Source organism: Peromyscus eremicus, chromosome 3, assembly GCF_949786415.1.
Source record: "Peromyscus eremicus chromosome 3, PerEre_H2_v1, whole genome shotgun sequence".
NCBI classification, from domain to species: Eukaryota; Metazoa; Chordata; class Mammalia; order Rodentia; family Cricetidae; genus Peromyscus; species Peromyscus eremicus.
Window position 1 is genome coordinate 84,095,184 of NC_081418.1, and position 13,746 is coordinate 84,108,929.

The 13,746-nt window shown below is 42.2% G+C and overlaps 1 protein-coding gene across 1 annotated transcript in view; it reads right to left on the reverse strand.

Annotated features, from left to right (window-relative positions):
- The window catches only part of Kdm3a (lysine demethylase 3A), a 44,286-nt gene that overhangs the window by 8,567 nt on the left and 21,973 nt on the right, over nucleotides 1-13,746 (reverse strand). Inside the window, exons 11-18 of the mRNA XM_059257950.1 lie at nucleotides 11,559-11,763; nucleotides 7,550-7,764; nucleotides 5,396-5,548; nucleotides 5,158-5,253; nucleotides 4,658-4,785; nucleotides 3,114-3,312; nucleotides 909-1,081; nucleotides 355-591 (exon numbers count right to left, since the gene is read on the reverse strand). Coding sequence (XP_059113933.1) covers nucleotides 355-591; nucleotides 909-1,081; nucleotides 3,114-3,312; nucleotides 4,658-4,785; nucleotides 5,158-5,253; nucleotides 5,396-5,548; nucleotides 7,550-7,764; nucleotides 11,559-11,763 — 1,406 coding nt within the window. The remainder of the gene's footprint in view (nucleotides 1-354; nucleotides 592-908; nucleotides 1,082-3,113; nucleotides 3,313-4,657; nucleotides 4,786-5,157; nucleotides 5,254-5,395; nucleotides 5,549-7,549; nucleotides 7,765-11,558; nucleotides 11,764-13,746) is intronic.

Sequence of the window (13,746 nt, forward strand, 5' to 3'; positions counted from 1 at the left end):
ACCACTGACCCTCTCCCCAGCCCCCAAGCACAGGCTTTAATCCACGAAAGGGGGATGTGTGATCTTCTTTTGAAATTGCATTTGTCAAATCTCTCAAATCCCAACAGTTTCTCAGTCACTTTCACTGTTGAGGTTGATCACACAAGGTCACTCAGGCCTGTCTCCCATCAAACCCCAAGAAATGGCTGGCTAAAAGCAATCAAATTCTGAGTGGGAAAGAGTGCAGCTGAGTCGGTTTATACAAGGAAGCCGCAGCCACATCCACCCCAAACACACAAACCCAGGAAGAGAGGAAATAGACACCACCAAGGAAGGAAAGTGGGGGTGGGTTGGGGGGGCAGAGGCCACTCTTACCTGCCCTTGCTTCCAGCATTCCCTGAACACATTCCAGTTGCTCTTATTGTTGGGGTCTTGCAAGCACAGCAGGCGGTTATCACACAGCCAGTAGTGAGGCGTGTCAAAGCCAAGAATGCTGGGCTTGATCGTCAGCCCCTGAGGCCTCTTGGGTAAATCAGAAGAAGTCTTGTTTTGCACCAAAGAGGCAAAGATGTCATCAAGGATTTTGGGTGTGTTTTTGAGTCCATTTTCTGTCTGAATTTGATAAAGAACACAAATCTTAACTATGCCATTCTCTATTGTTGAAAAAAAAATCTCTATGTCTCTACAATGGTACGATGACGACGAACACATATCACATATTCACAAGAGACCAATCAGAGAACCCAGAAGAAGAGGCAAGCTCTCAACTCACACACCTGCACACCTGGGTTTAAGAAAGTGAAAGTAGCTGGAAAAAAAGGGCCCATCGCATCCCTAGGAGCCTGCGGAGCACCTATGGTGACACATGACTCACACTACTTTTTCTACTCAACTTCGTAAGGGGTACCAATAATAAAACAAGCACATACCTTTCCTGTGGAGGAATTCAAGAGATTTCGAAGGAAACCAGAATTATTGTTGCTCACAGGTGTCAAAATTGTGCTGTTAAAAGTATGGAGGACCGTGCTGGACTTGTTCAAAGGGGGCAGGGGTGGAAGGCATTTGATTTCATTCTTTAAAATTGGCATAGTCAGCTGTTTTTCTAAAACAAAAACAAAATATCCAGATGTGTATTCAAGGCAAACTCCCTGTTTGTCCCTAATAGGATGGCTTCAGGGTGTAGCTCCCTCTCCTAAAACAAAACAAAACAAAACAAAAGCAAACAAAGAAAAACCCTCTACAAGGATCAACACTAACAGTGTGTGTTAGGTGAGAGTTCAAGGGGCTGGAGAGATGGCTCAGTGGTTAAGGGCACTGACTGCTCTCCCAGGACCTGGGTTCAAGTCTCAGCACCCACAAGGCAGCTCACAACTGTCTGTAACTCCAAGATCTGACCATCCTCACACAGTCTATGTACATGCAGCAAAACACCATTGCAAATAAAAATAAATACATTGTATTTTTAAAAAAAAGTTCAAAACAGAATCAAATACGCAGGGGAAACCAGAAAACCACACATGGTTTTTACTTTTATTTTATGGATGTGGGTGCTTTGACTGCTTATGTGTCTGATTCCCATGAAAGCCAGAAGTTGGGAGTGTATGGATGAGTGAATGAGGATGCTAGGAATCAACCCAGGTCCTCTCTAAAGGCAGCAAGCACTCTGAAGGCCTACATCTCTCCAGCACCATAAATGGTATTTTAAGAATAGCGTGTATGCCGTTATCACACTGGCCAGGACTCCCAACAGAGTGCTTCGAACAATAAGAACCTTCATCTTATTCCCAAGTACAAGGAATCTCTTAAAACAATTTCAAAACAAGTTAAGACAAGTGTAGCGTTTATCCACCTGTGTCCTAGCTACTAAGGAGGCTGATGTAGGAGGATCAACTAAGCGCAGGAATGGAAGACCAAACTGAATAACATAGTGAGGTGTTTCCCCACCACACCCCCAAAATCATTATTTATAACGCTTGCTGTGAGCACTTTTTCTGGAGAAACCCTTAATGATATTCTCTTCTAGTCTCAATTTCAGAGTTCCATAAAAATTACAGGTGTTAAACTTCAGTTTTTCTACCTCTCATCACATGGCTTTCTTCTTCAACTTTTAGATGTTCAATTATATGAACATATCTGAGTATGGCCATTCATACAAATTATTTATAATATCAGATCTGATTCAGAAAAATTTTAAGATGTCTTCATGAAAGAACTGATTTGCAATTTTTCTCTTTCCAGAAAGCAAAATTACCTAAATTCTTGTCTAACTTTATCTGATTCCAAAGCCCATGTCTTTGTATTTACTTCGAGCCATTCTGAGACAAGGACGTAAGAAAAGACAGCATACTGAGACTAAGACAAGACAGGACAGCAAGTGAACCATCACTTAAAACAAGCCAGAGACCTCCTCAAGGATCAGGACACACAGAAGGAATAGGGAGCACAAAGAATTAAGAACCAGAAAATAAGGAGAAAGAAGGCCTACAAAATGCCATCTAAACACCACACAGCCATCCATGAATCACAGCCTATATCCCCTACTGGCACTGGCCACACAGATCAGGCCACCCAATAACTGGCTATGGATGGGGTAGGGCACTTCACCAGGGCCCCGACACTCACTGATGAACTAAAGACTCTAGTAGAGAGGGAGATATAGTACCCAGTTGAGCACACACTGGAGAGCTAACTAGGTTCTAACAGCTAGTTTCAAACCCATGACTTATATAGACAGTCCTAGTTAAACTCTGTAACTAACAAAACAGAAAGTCACTGAAAGAAATTTGAAGGGAAGAGGCAGGACTGTCAGGGGTAGGAGGGAGGTAAGGACAAGGGGAAAGTACCTAGAATGCACTATTATAAATGTATGCTATGTCAGGAGGAAGGATAAAAAGTCTCAGCACCACTCCATTCTTGCCAAAATGATTTCAACTTCACCAAAATTCGATGAGGAGGTAAAGTTCCCTTCTCAGGTGCTGCATAAACAGTCTTATGAATGCCATGTACCTGTACCTGGATAATAGGAGGAACACTTCCCATGATGCAACACTCCTAGTCCTGTTCTCACAGCAGTGTTAGCTGCTCAGTCTCTCTGTGATTGTACTCATGTACTCCAGAAGGTGGGAAGCACTCACCCTTGTTTTCCTTGTTGACATTCCCACTGGTAAGGTCGGCCAGCCAGTTTAGAGGCGATGTGGTGCTGGCGGGACAGGCGGGCTTCACGCTGCTGGCTGGTTTGGAGGCTACTTCTCCACCCACACCCGCCGGCTCCAACACAGGGGAACTTTGCTGGAGCATGGTTCCAAGAGCTGGTTTTTCTCCAGACAAGGATGTCTGTAAGTGTACAAGCAGAATTAGGTGTAAACTGAAGACTGGCATTTTCCTTTTCTTCTACCTTCTCCCCTAACAGTTGACACACAGCTGACACAGTCATCCAACAGCCCCGGCTGTGTGACTGGAGCAACCTTCTGGTAATAACACAGAACAATAACGACAAGACAGAAATTTCCATTTTTAGCGTTCACGTAGTACTAATGAAAACACAAGCTGTGGTAACAAACACCCTTTGGTATTGCCTCACTCACTCACCAGACAGGCTTGCACACATTCCTATGGCCCCAGATACCAAGAGGCTTCAAATGATTGATCTGTGCCTATCTTCCCTGGGAACTCAGCCAGAACCCAGAGCAGGCACTCAGAACATGCATACAAAGTCAACAGATGAGGTGGGTACTGAAATGAGGGGGCTCAGCAGTCAGCACACAGATGGGATTCTCTTCTGACTAAGCTTTAAATGTGATGAACCGCTCCAACACAAACAACTGGGAAGAACACACCACTTACTCTGTCACCTGGTTGCAGAGTTTACACAAATAATCAGAAAGGAAAAAAAGACTATTGAGATTCCTGTGGTGGTTCTGGCCCTTCCTTTCTGTGATGTGCCTCACTCAGGCTATCTATGCAGCCTCCAGGACTTTCTACCACTGTGTTCTTACTGTAGGCAGGCTGAAGCAATGAAAGCCAGTGGGTGAGAGCCAGTGACAAATGGCAGCAAAGAACTCAAGTTCACCAAGTCTTTAACCCCAGCGCCAGGAAGCGAGGGCAGGTGATCTCAGTCAGTGTGAGGCCAGCCCAGTCTACATACCCAGTTCTAGGCCAGACAGGACTAGAGAGACCTCGTCTTAAAACAAATAAAAAGAACTCAAGTTTAGTTCTGGCACCAAGCATCACAGCTGTCTAAGCCCAGGCTGCCCTCTGTAAGTAGTTTTAGAAAATGCACAAGAGTTGAATCCCGAACACAACCTACAGTATGACGACTGGAGAAGGGCAGGAAGGAGGCTCAGGATAGGTGTGATGCTAACCTAACAATACCACCAGGAAGAGGCATGCGGAGTCAAGCACTGGGCATAGAGGGTTCATTTTCAACAATTCCTTTCATTCTTCCGACATTGTATAGGTAAAATACAAGAATTAAATTTAAACCTTATGTTTTTGCTTTTCAAGGGATAAAAATACTAAGAAGTCACAGATGAGTACACAGGTAATATGAAGAGTGAGTGAGACGCTGAACTGTCACAGGCAAGAATGAAGCCTCTCCCCAGAGTGACTGCTGTCCTTATGTTCCTTTCAAACACAGACAAATGACAAGGACAGTGACCTAAGCAGTAAGCAACAGTACCTGTTTCAGGTCTTCCTTTAAGGCTGGCTTTGAGAAGAGCTTGAACTGCCTGCTGGAGCAGGGACAATTGGCCTTTATACCCCATTTTGCTCTGATAGAATGCACAATGTCTCCAACATCATAGAGGGCTGAAACAGGACAGAGGCAAGTAGTTCAAGCCAGGTACTGTGCACTTTCACCCTCCACAGAGCAGAAAATGACTTTCCCATAAGACTGCTTTACTCGGTAGCATGATGCTCCATCCTCCCTTTTGTCCTGCCTTCCTCAAGTGCACACTTTGTTTCCTTCTACAAAGCTGTCCCCGAGGCCTTAAAAAGTGCAGGGACATTTTAAAACGTTTTCTAAGTATTTTCAGGACAATACTAAAAGTTAGCATGCAATCACACTATACCTAGTAAAACTAAACTGAAACCCTTGTAAGCTACCCAAAATGAGGTGTGTGCCATTGTGTGTGTGTATGTGGGGATGGGGGTGTGGTGGCCATGCCTCACAGGAAATACCTTTGCCAGGGATGATCTGTGTGGGCATCAGGTTCTCAGGCTCATGTATCTGACTCTTCACACACCTTATCCAAGAGAAAGTCTTGTAGGCAGCACCTGCAAAAAATGGACTTGTGCTAACTGTTTACCATAAACCTTAGAGTCCCAGTGCTTCACAAACCTATCAACCACAAGCCAACAAAAGACTTAAGTCCAGTATGTCAGGGGCTGGAGGAGACTCAAGTCTGTTCACACTCACCTTGTTGGCAATTCTTCCTCTTCATCCGATAGCAATCCACACACACTCCAAACCCACACCGAGGGCACACCCAGTGCAGGTTGAAAATGGTTGTGTCACACACATCACACATTTCTCTAACACCTTTGACAGCTCGCTTCCAAGCAACCTGTCCTGCAAAAAAATCAATAAGCCATTTATTGCTGAGGTACATACAGAAGGTTTCTGAAATCAGACATAAGTGGGGGTAGAAGTCCTCCCTGGGTCCAGAGTTCCCACTGACCTGTAACTTCCTCACAGATGCTGCTGTCCCACAAAGCTCCCCTGAAGCCCTCAGCATGCCTGTCCAGTCTAAGAGTGGACACCTACTCTTACTATCAAGATTGAGGGGAGGCCTTTTTGGTAGGGTGCTATCTTTCAATATCATTCATGGCATTTCATTTCCTTCTCTAATGCAACCAGCTTGTTACATAAGAAAGAGGAACAGGATGATCACAAAAGCAAGAAAGAAAGGTCCACCACGTGTAGGTTTTCAAAGAGAGGATTCTTTAATTATACTCTTACCAGACAATTCTCTGTGCATAGAACAAGTGTCTATGCACTGCAGTCAGAGGTGGACTGCCATAAGAGCAGTCATGTAAGAAGTTTCTTTACATAGAGTACTTTTACCCAAATCTGTTTAAGAAGGAACCCATCAGTGCACATGAGAAACTTATCCTATGCAGAGCACAGAGAAAAAGTGTAATAAGACCGCTGACTTCTGAACACATAGACGGAAGCCTAATTCTAAAGCTGCTCCTTCCTTCAGAGTAACTCCAGCAGCCCCAGGAGCTCTTGATCCCCAGGCACACTTCTGGATCCTATTCCTTAAATCTAAGGAACAGGCCTACAGAGATGGCTCATCAGTTAAGAGCACTTTCTGCTCTTTTTTTTTTTTTTTTTTTTTTTTGGTTTTTCGAGACAGGGTTTCTCTGTGTAGCTTTGCGCCTTTCCTGGAACTCACTTGGTAGCCCAGGCTGGCCTCGAACTCACAGAGATCCGCCTGCCTCTGCCTCCCGAGTGCTGGGATTAAAGGCGTGCGCCACCACTGCCCGGCACTTTCTGCTCTTGTAGAGGACCTTAGGTGGCTTATAACATCTTTAACTACAGTTCCAGGGGATCTCTTGGCCTTCCTGAGCACCAAGTGCACACACACAGTTCATTTACATAGATGGAGGCAAAGCCACTCATACACAGAAAACAAAAATATATAAATCTTTCGAAGTCCTGAAAAATACATCAATCTAGTATTTTGTCTGAAGCTAGCTTCAGTTTGTTTATGGCAAGTACAAGCAAAATTCTGAGAATGAATAGACACTGTCATTCAAACACACTTGGTTATTCAAAATCCAAAATGGTAGACACTATTGTTGTCTTTCAGTCACTTGGGGGAGAAAAAACAATCGAAGAAATCATGAGACTTATAAGACAGGAGTCCCATGGTGCTTTTGGCTTGATACCTTACCTCATTTCTCCAGACTATGCAGAAAGGGGGAAAAAAAAAGTTATCCTTCCAGACATCCTACACCTTGAGGTGACCAAAGGAGGCCCAGTTCTTCTGTCACCAACACTGACCACTAAGCTTACTAGACTGCACTAGTGACGCAGTGCTCTTGAAGAGTAGAGGGTAGTCATACACTGAACTAGCAGCTATCCCTTCAGATCTTGATGTGGGAACAACTGTCTCCATCTAAGCTGGTTCCACTCTCACACCCAGTTCTCTATGGGACCTAGCCCCGCACAGTGGGACTCGGGAAGGCTTAGGGTATGCCTGTCCACTCTTACTGTTTTTAAACTGTACTGTGAATTAAGACTCTCTTGTCTGTAACCAATGTGAAGTCTCACCTTCTTCTGGTGAGTTTACACAGCTGGTGAGGCTGTGCAAATGTCACTACCACCTCACACTGACCTTTCAAAACAAAAACAGAATGCTCTTCCTTTGCTAACTGTCGTACAACAAGCCCACAGACAGCACAGCTCAGAAGAAACCTGTTACAAAAGGAAAAGTACAACCTCACTATACCATCCACCCAGGCTTCTGGTGAAAATGCAGTCGGAGCAACTGGGATTAGGTGTTATGAAGAAACAAAAGTCAAGTTAGACTCAAACATCCTACCCCCTAAGAGATGTTCTTACTGTGAGGCTCAATAGTTGACATGGCTTCCTTCTCAGAAATGACCATTTGACAGAAGTGGTCCCCAATATTGGCCAGGATATACTTTGCTGTGTCCAAATCAGTCCCCATGACATTTCTAGTCAAAGGCAGCCACAAGCCGATGGCTTCACTGTCGTACTTGTTTGGTGTTAAGAAGCCTTCTACCCGCAACACACCGTGTTTGTTGAACTGTAACCTAGAAGTGGGAAAACACACAAGATGGATTTATAACTTGGACCGACCTACTACATAAAAACTATTTCAACCAACAAAGCCCCTCCTGGTCTTCTGTACTCTTCACGGCTAATGTCAGGCAATTACTTGCTAGTGACGGAGAAAGACTTTAAAGTAAGTAAAATATAGTAATAATAATAATAATGTTTTTCTCCTGAAAGACAAATAAGGCATGTGAGAGAGATGTCTATTTTGAAATCAATCCAAGTTATCCTATAGTCTCCAGAGACAATCTCTACCTACTAGATTTGGATTTTAGCAGCAAAGACAGTAACAAATAAAAAGAAGTGAACCAACAACCAACACCCAGCGAGCCAGGAGAAGTATCGCTTCAAGACTGATGCCAGCAAGGAAGGAAGGGCTCTGTGCCATCCCTGAAGCTATGACCACGCACATCTGAGGGGTGTCTGCTGTCCACATGCACCCTAGAGGTGCATTACAGTGGGAGCTTCCAGAACTTTTCAAAAAAAACATGAAGCTGGAACTCAGAACCTAAGAAGTACACTGGTAGACAGAACACGTTCTCAGAACACCAATATCTGGATGTTTTGAGAAGATATGGATTAGCTTTGAATATTTTTTAAACCTAACATTTTACTTGTAGCTGGAAGCATTAAGAAGTTGACATAAAACACATAGTGACATAGAATATGATAAACATCATGACAGTCACAGGAGAAAGTGCTGACTCTGAGTTTGGCAGGGCTAATGTAAAGAAAGCTGACTTCAGGTAGAGACAGTAGTAACTAAGCTTGCCTTGTAAGAAAAGGGAGACAGCTAAATTCAGCAAAATATTCTACAGAAGCAAGAAAGACAGGTGCAACTAGAGAATGGTTAACAAGGGATTAATTAAGGTTTTATATGCAAATGTAAAGATCAAGAGCTTGAAAGGGTCTATTAGGGTCAAACACTGACAGCCTTTAACATTTTGCTGGGGGATTTCAATTTCTTTGCTGGGCAATGATTAACTATCTAAATTCTGTGAGTCTATGAGAGACACAAGGAAGTTTCAGAAGAACCTTGTCAAGAAACACCAATTCCAGTGTATGAAAATGTCATAATGCAGCCATTATTTTCACACACACACACACACACACACACACACACACACACACACACTCACTCTCCTCTCTCTCTCTCTCTCTCTCTCTCTCTCTCTCTCTCTCCTCTTCAAGAGTACAGAGCAAATAAAAGACAAGTCCCCGGGAACTGTATAGCAAATGCAAAATGATTTCCATTTATCCAAAGGAGATTCAAACTGACAAGAGTCCAAACCAGAAACAGCCACAACACCTAGATGTGGATACACACCTCTTAACTCCAGCATTTACGCTGAGGCAGGAAAATCACAAGTTCAGGTCCTGACTTAGCTAGAGCGAGTACAAGGCCAGCCTGCACAACTTAGTGAGCACGGCTCTAAACTATGAAAGAGTAAAGATTGGGTTAGGGATGTAGCTCACTGGTTGAGTACTTGCTCATTAGCACATGAAGTTCTAGGTTCAATCACCAGTACAAAAAAACAAAAGGAAAACAAACAAAAAACATTTTGTGGTTTCTCCGCAACACATGGAAGTACAAATATGTGTACATCTTAACACACTTATTTGGAAAAGAAACAATTCTGAGAGGAAGTAGATTCTAACTAACTTTATCAAGAAGCTCTTCCGGGCCAGGAGTCATTCAGAAATGCATCATGTGCACATGACAGCAGCTCTAAATGCTACACACATTACCATATTTGTGCAATGACTCGGAAGCAAATGGGGCAAGCTAGTGTCTGAAATGCCCCCAGTTTACTAAATAAGCCAGTGTGAAAGCTACTTGCACACGCTATATGCAATGATACTTGAATATCATTTTCCCAGACCATAGTAAGACCTCTAAAATGGTCTAAATGACCTGTACATTTAATCTAGCTCAGCAGTAACTTTTCAACTTACATTTAAAATTCTATTTTCAAATAGATTACAAGACAAAGACAACAGAGAGAGAGACCAAGACAAAACTTGTTTATAATGAAAACTAGCTGAACATGAAAAATATCACAAATGAGAAACTGTCCTACCTAACCTTCATTTACACCCAGAACATCATTCATTCATGTCTCAACAACAGAAAACAAAGTTGTTTCACTCTGGACAAAGGGATTTGAATAAAATGAATCTAACTTTTAAGTAGTACAGTAGAAATATGTAAGTTTGTCTATAAAATTGTAAGCATTAAAAAGAAAACCACCAGGTTTTCTCTTATATGCAGAACCTAACTTTGAAAAAGAAAAGACATCAAAGCAGAAGAGGGATTATTTGTGAAGTGGGAGGGATCAAAGGAGGGGATGCAAGGGAGTAATCTGGAGATGAACAGAGTCTACTTCACACGTATGAAAAGGTCACCATAACCTCACCTCATGCTCTTGTACAGTGTATATGCTAATGGCAGAAGCAAGATAATTCCACTGGTAGAGTAAGACACCAATCAGAAGTGATGACTAAGAATTTAAAGGCTAAGAGGGCTTTAATACTAAATTATATATAGCTGCTGAACAGTTAAACATTGACATGTTATCTATGTCATTGTAGTATAATTCTGTAAACTATTTTTTAATTGTGAACAATCTGGAGGAGGGGAGCATCATTAACATACTGGTTTAGGAAAAGAAACAGCAATTTTATTTGTCTACTTTTAAAACATCAGCTTATTAATGATTAAGTTCTTCTGGTCTCTCTAGGTTTCACTTTATTTTACTACAGTACTACCTGACAAATGATTAACAACTGTTAATCTGATTTAAATAGGCATGGAACAGAATAGGGGTAACACTCAAAGAGAAAAGTCAACAAACTACATAATGTGAACAAATATGAATGCAAGAAAAAAATGAACACAAGAAATTATTCACATGCCTCTCTCCATCTTGGCAGAGGGACAGACAGACATGCTTGATCTGCCAGTATGCCTGGACACCGGTGTACCCTTCCTGCAGAGCAGCTTGGCAGACAGTCTTAACACTCAGCTAACCCAGCGATGCTACAGCTAGATATGTCTTCAAAGTAGATGTGGGCACGGGATGACCACTTGAGACAACCACTCTAGTAAGTTCGAATGCATACAAGACAGAATTCCAAAATATTTGCATATGGTGATATATGATCAAAATATTCCTTCTTATGATTTGGTAAAGATTCAACAGTTTATGCAATACACCAACTTGGTTAGGTGTGCCCAAACAAACTTTCTGACCAAGCACTAAAAACGCACTGTAAAAAGAAGTTACCTATAGTGATTTTCCAGAAACTTCTGCATTTTTCTATGACAATTATCTGAAAAGAATTTGTAATATGGGTTTTTGCTGTTTTGTTTTTAAGATATATATAAATATCTATATATAGGTATATAGATATAGATATATAAACTGAGGGCTGGGGATTTAGCTCAGTTGGTAGAGCGTTTAGCATGCACTGGGGTTACTTCCATCCCCAGCACCACATACACCAACCATGGTTTCTGCATGCCTGTAAATCCCAGCACACTAGAAATGGAGGGAGAAGGATTAGGAGTTTAAGGTCATCCTTAGCTATACAGGGAATCTGAGTCCAGCCTGGGATATACGAAAAAAGGTGTAAAAGAATAATACACAGTTAAGTTCTAGATTGCCAAACACATAGTAATGTCTACATTCTAGATTTCCTGTTGACAGGAAGAAAAAGTATGCAAACAGAGCCCAGATCACCTGAGCCTTTCCTCAGACACTTTCCTCACCTCCTAAAGTGAAAAAAGCGACAGAACACCGGCGAGTCCTTCTGCTGGTCCTTATCCTTGCGCAGGCTGTCTAATCGACACTCACGGCACTTGGGCAGCTGGGCCATGATGTTCACACAGGAGTCATCCTGAACAAAGGCCTCTCCGCTCTGCTGTAGCTTTCTGAGTTTATCAGGGTCTGTCAAAACTGACTTCCGGGCTGGGGCTAGAAAAGAAGAGAAAGGAAATGAAACATCAAGTTTCTGAAGAGAACACCAACCATTTGACTGAATTCTAATAAAAAAGTCAACATTCCTAAAGAAAGCGTATTCTTCTCCATTTTTATTTCAGCTAAAAGTTCTTCTATAAGAAGATAATTAAAGGAACAACTAGCAAAGTTTTGCTCTTTGTTAAAAACAAACAAAAAACCATTTTGGCAACCTAAACCACCAAATTCAACAGCCAGACTCACAAGTGTGAGTCAGCGTACTGTCTTCCCAATGCTAGATGAGAACAAGGGGCTAGCTAGAAGACCTCCTCTAAATGAGACTTGGTGCAGTCATGGCAGAGCGGGCTACACCCACCCAGGCCAGCACCTCCATTTTCATGTTCAAAACAAAACTATTTTTCGCTGTAGTCCCTAAATGGAGCAAGGGAACAGAATCTTCCTCCAGAGTCTTTGTGTCCACAGGCAACTGTGGTGGGCACAACCCCGAGATCCTGATGGGCTGCTGACCCACAATCGATGGCAACATGTGCTAGTCCAGATAAGGGGCAGCTGCACAGCACAGTGAGATAACGCTGGACTCCAGAGCTCACTCAGATACCTGCCATGTGTTTACTCAACTACGATTTTCATTCCCTCTTCACAGAAACTAAAATGACTTGCTTCAAAAGCTAGCTGTGAGAACCGATGACTCAAAAAGAATAAATAGAACAGATACGTGGTTATGAATATTCACTTTCTCTTGGGAGTTATATAACTCCTAAAACGGTATGAATTTTATGTAATTAATTTTAAGCAAACTAGCTGTTTTATCAACTTGAACCTCAAGAATGATGAAGCTGGGTTGAAAGAATCCCTAAACGTTTATTTCAATTTTTCCAGAGCTATACTAAAAAGATCTACAAGCCAACTTAACCTGCTGTCACACTAGTGTGGGTTTGGTTGTCTATGCACTCATAGCACACTTTATACAGAAAGTTCAAAGGACAACCTGAGGGAATTATTCTCTCCTTCCACCATGTGGTTTCTCAGGACTAAACTCGGGGCATCAGGCTTGGCAGCAGACATTTTTACTCAACTGAGCCATCTCCCTGACACTATGGTTTTGTTTCGTTTTTTCTGAAGAGCGTTTTTGTACTAGGGTTTTAAACAACTTTATAAAACCCACACTGATTTTTTCATATACTGATAATTCAGGTTACCTTCTTGTAATAGCTCTGCACCTTCTCACACACTTAGGTTCTTTTCAATGTCCTAATCACAGTAACAGTACTTTTGATTACTGACTGCCCTCATTAGAAATGACGGGCAGCACAAGTTGAGTAATCCTTATCCAAAAGGCTTACGACTTGAAGTGCTGTCAATCTACTGTTTTGTTTTTTAAATTGGGACTGTTGCATATACAATTCATTTACGCTTCTTAGTGTGCCCATCCTGTTACTACAATTCCATCACATGAGGTCAAGAATGGAATTTTCCACTTGTGGGGTCTTATTAGTGCTCAGTTTATGATTTTAAAACATTTATGAACTGGATTAGGAATGTTCAACTTGTAAGTATGAACCATGGTGTACTATCTTCTCTGCATGAGCACTTCGTTTGAAAACTGAGTCTATCAAGACCTACCCTTAACAACTGTGCTCAGTGTTTCCACCCATGTATGAGATGGGGGAGAGGTAAGAGAGGGAGAAAGCGCGCGCATGCACACACACACATATGAACTACCTGGTATGAGCACAAAGCCCAACTTCTCCCACCCCAACCGGGATGCTACAAAGACACCAATAGTCTGAAGACAAAGTAATCACCAGATCACTTTAGATTTTGCTTCAAACAGGATTTTCTTACAATAAAAAATTAGGAACCATCTGACCCATTTTAAGTCATAGGATAAATGCATATAATGGAGTCTTTGCAGCATGAAATGTTACTAGAAATTTATACTAACCCACTGGGTAAAAAGAATTCATTTCTGGGCCGGGC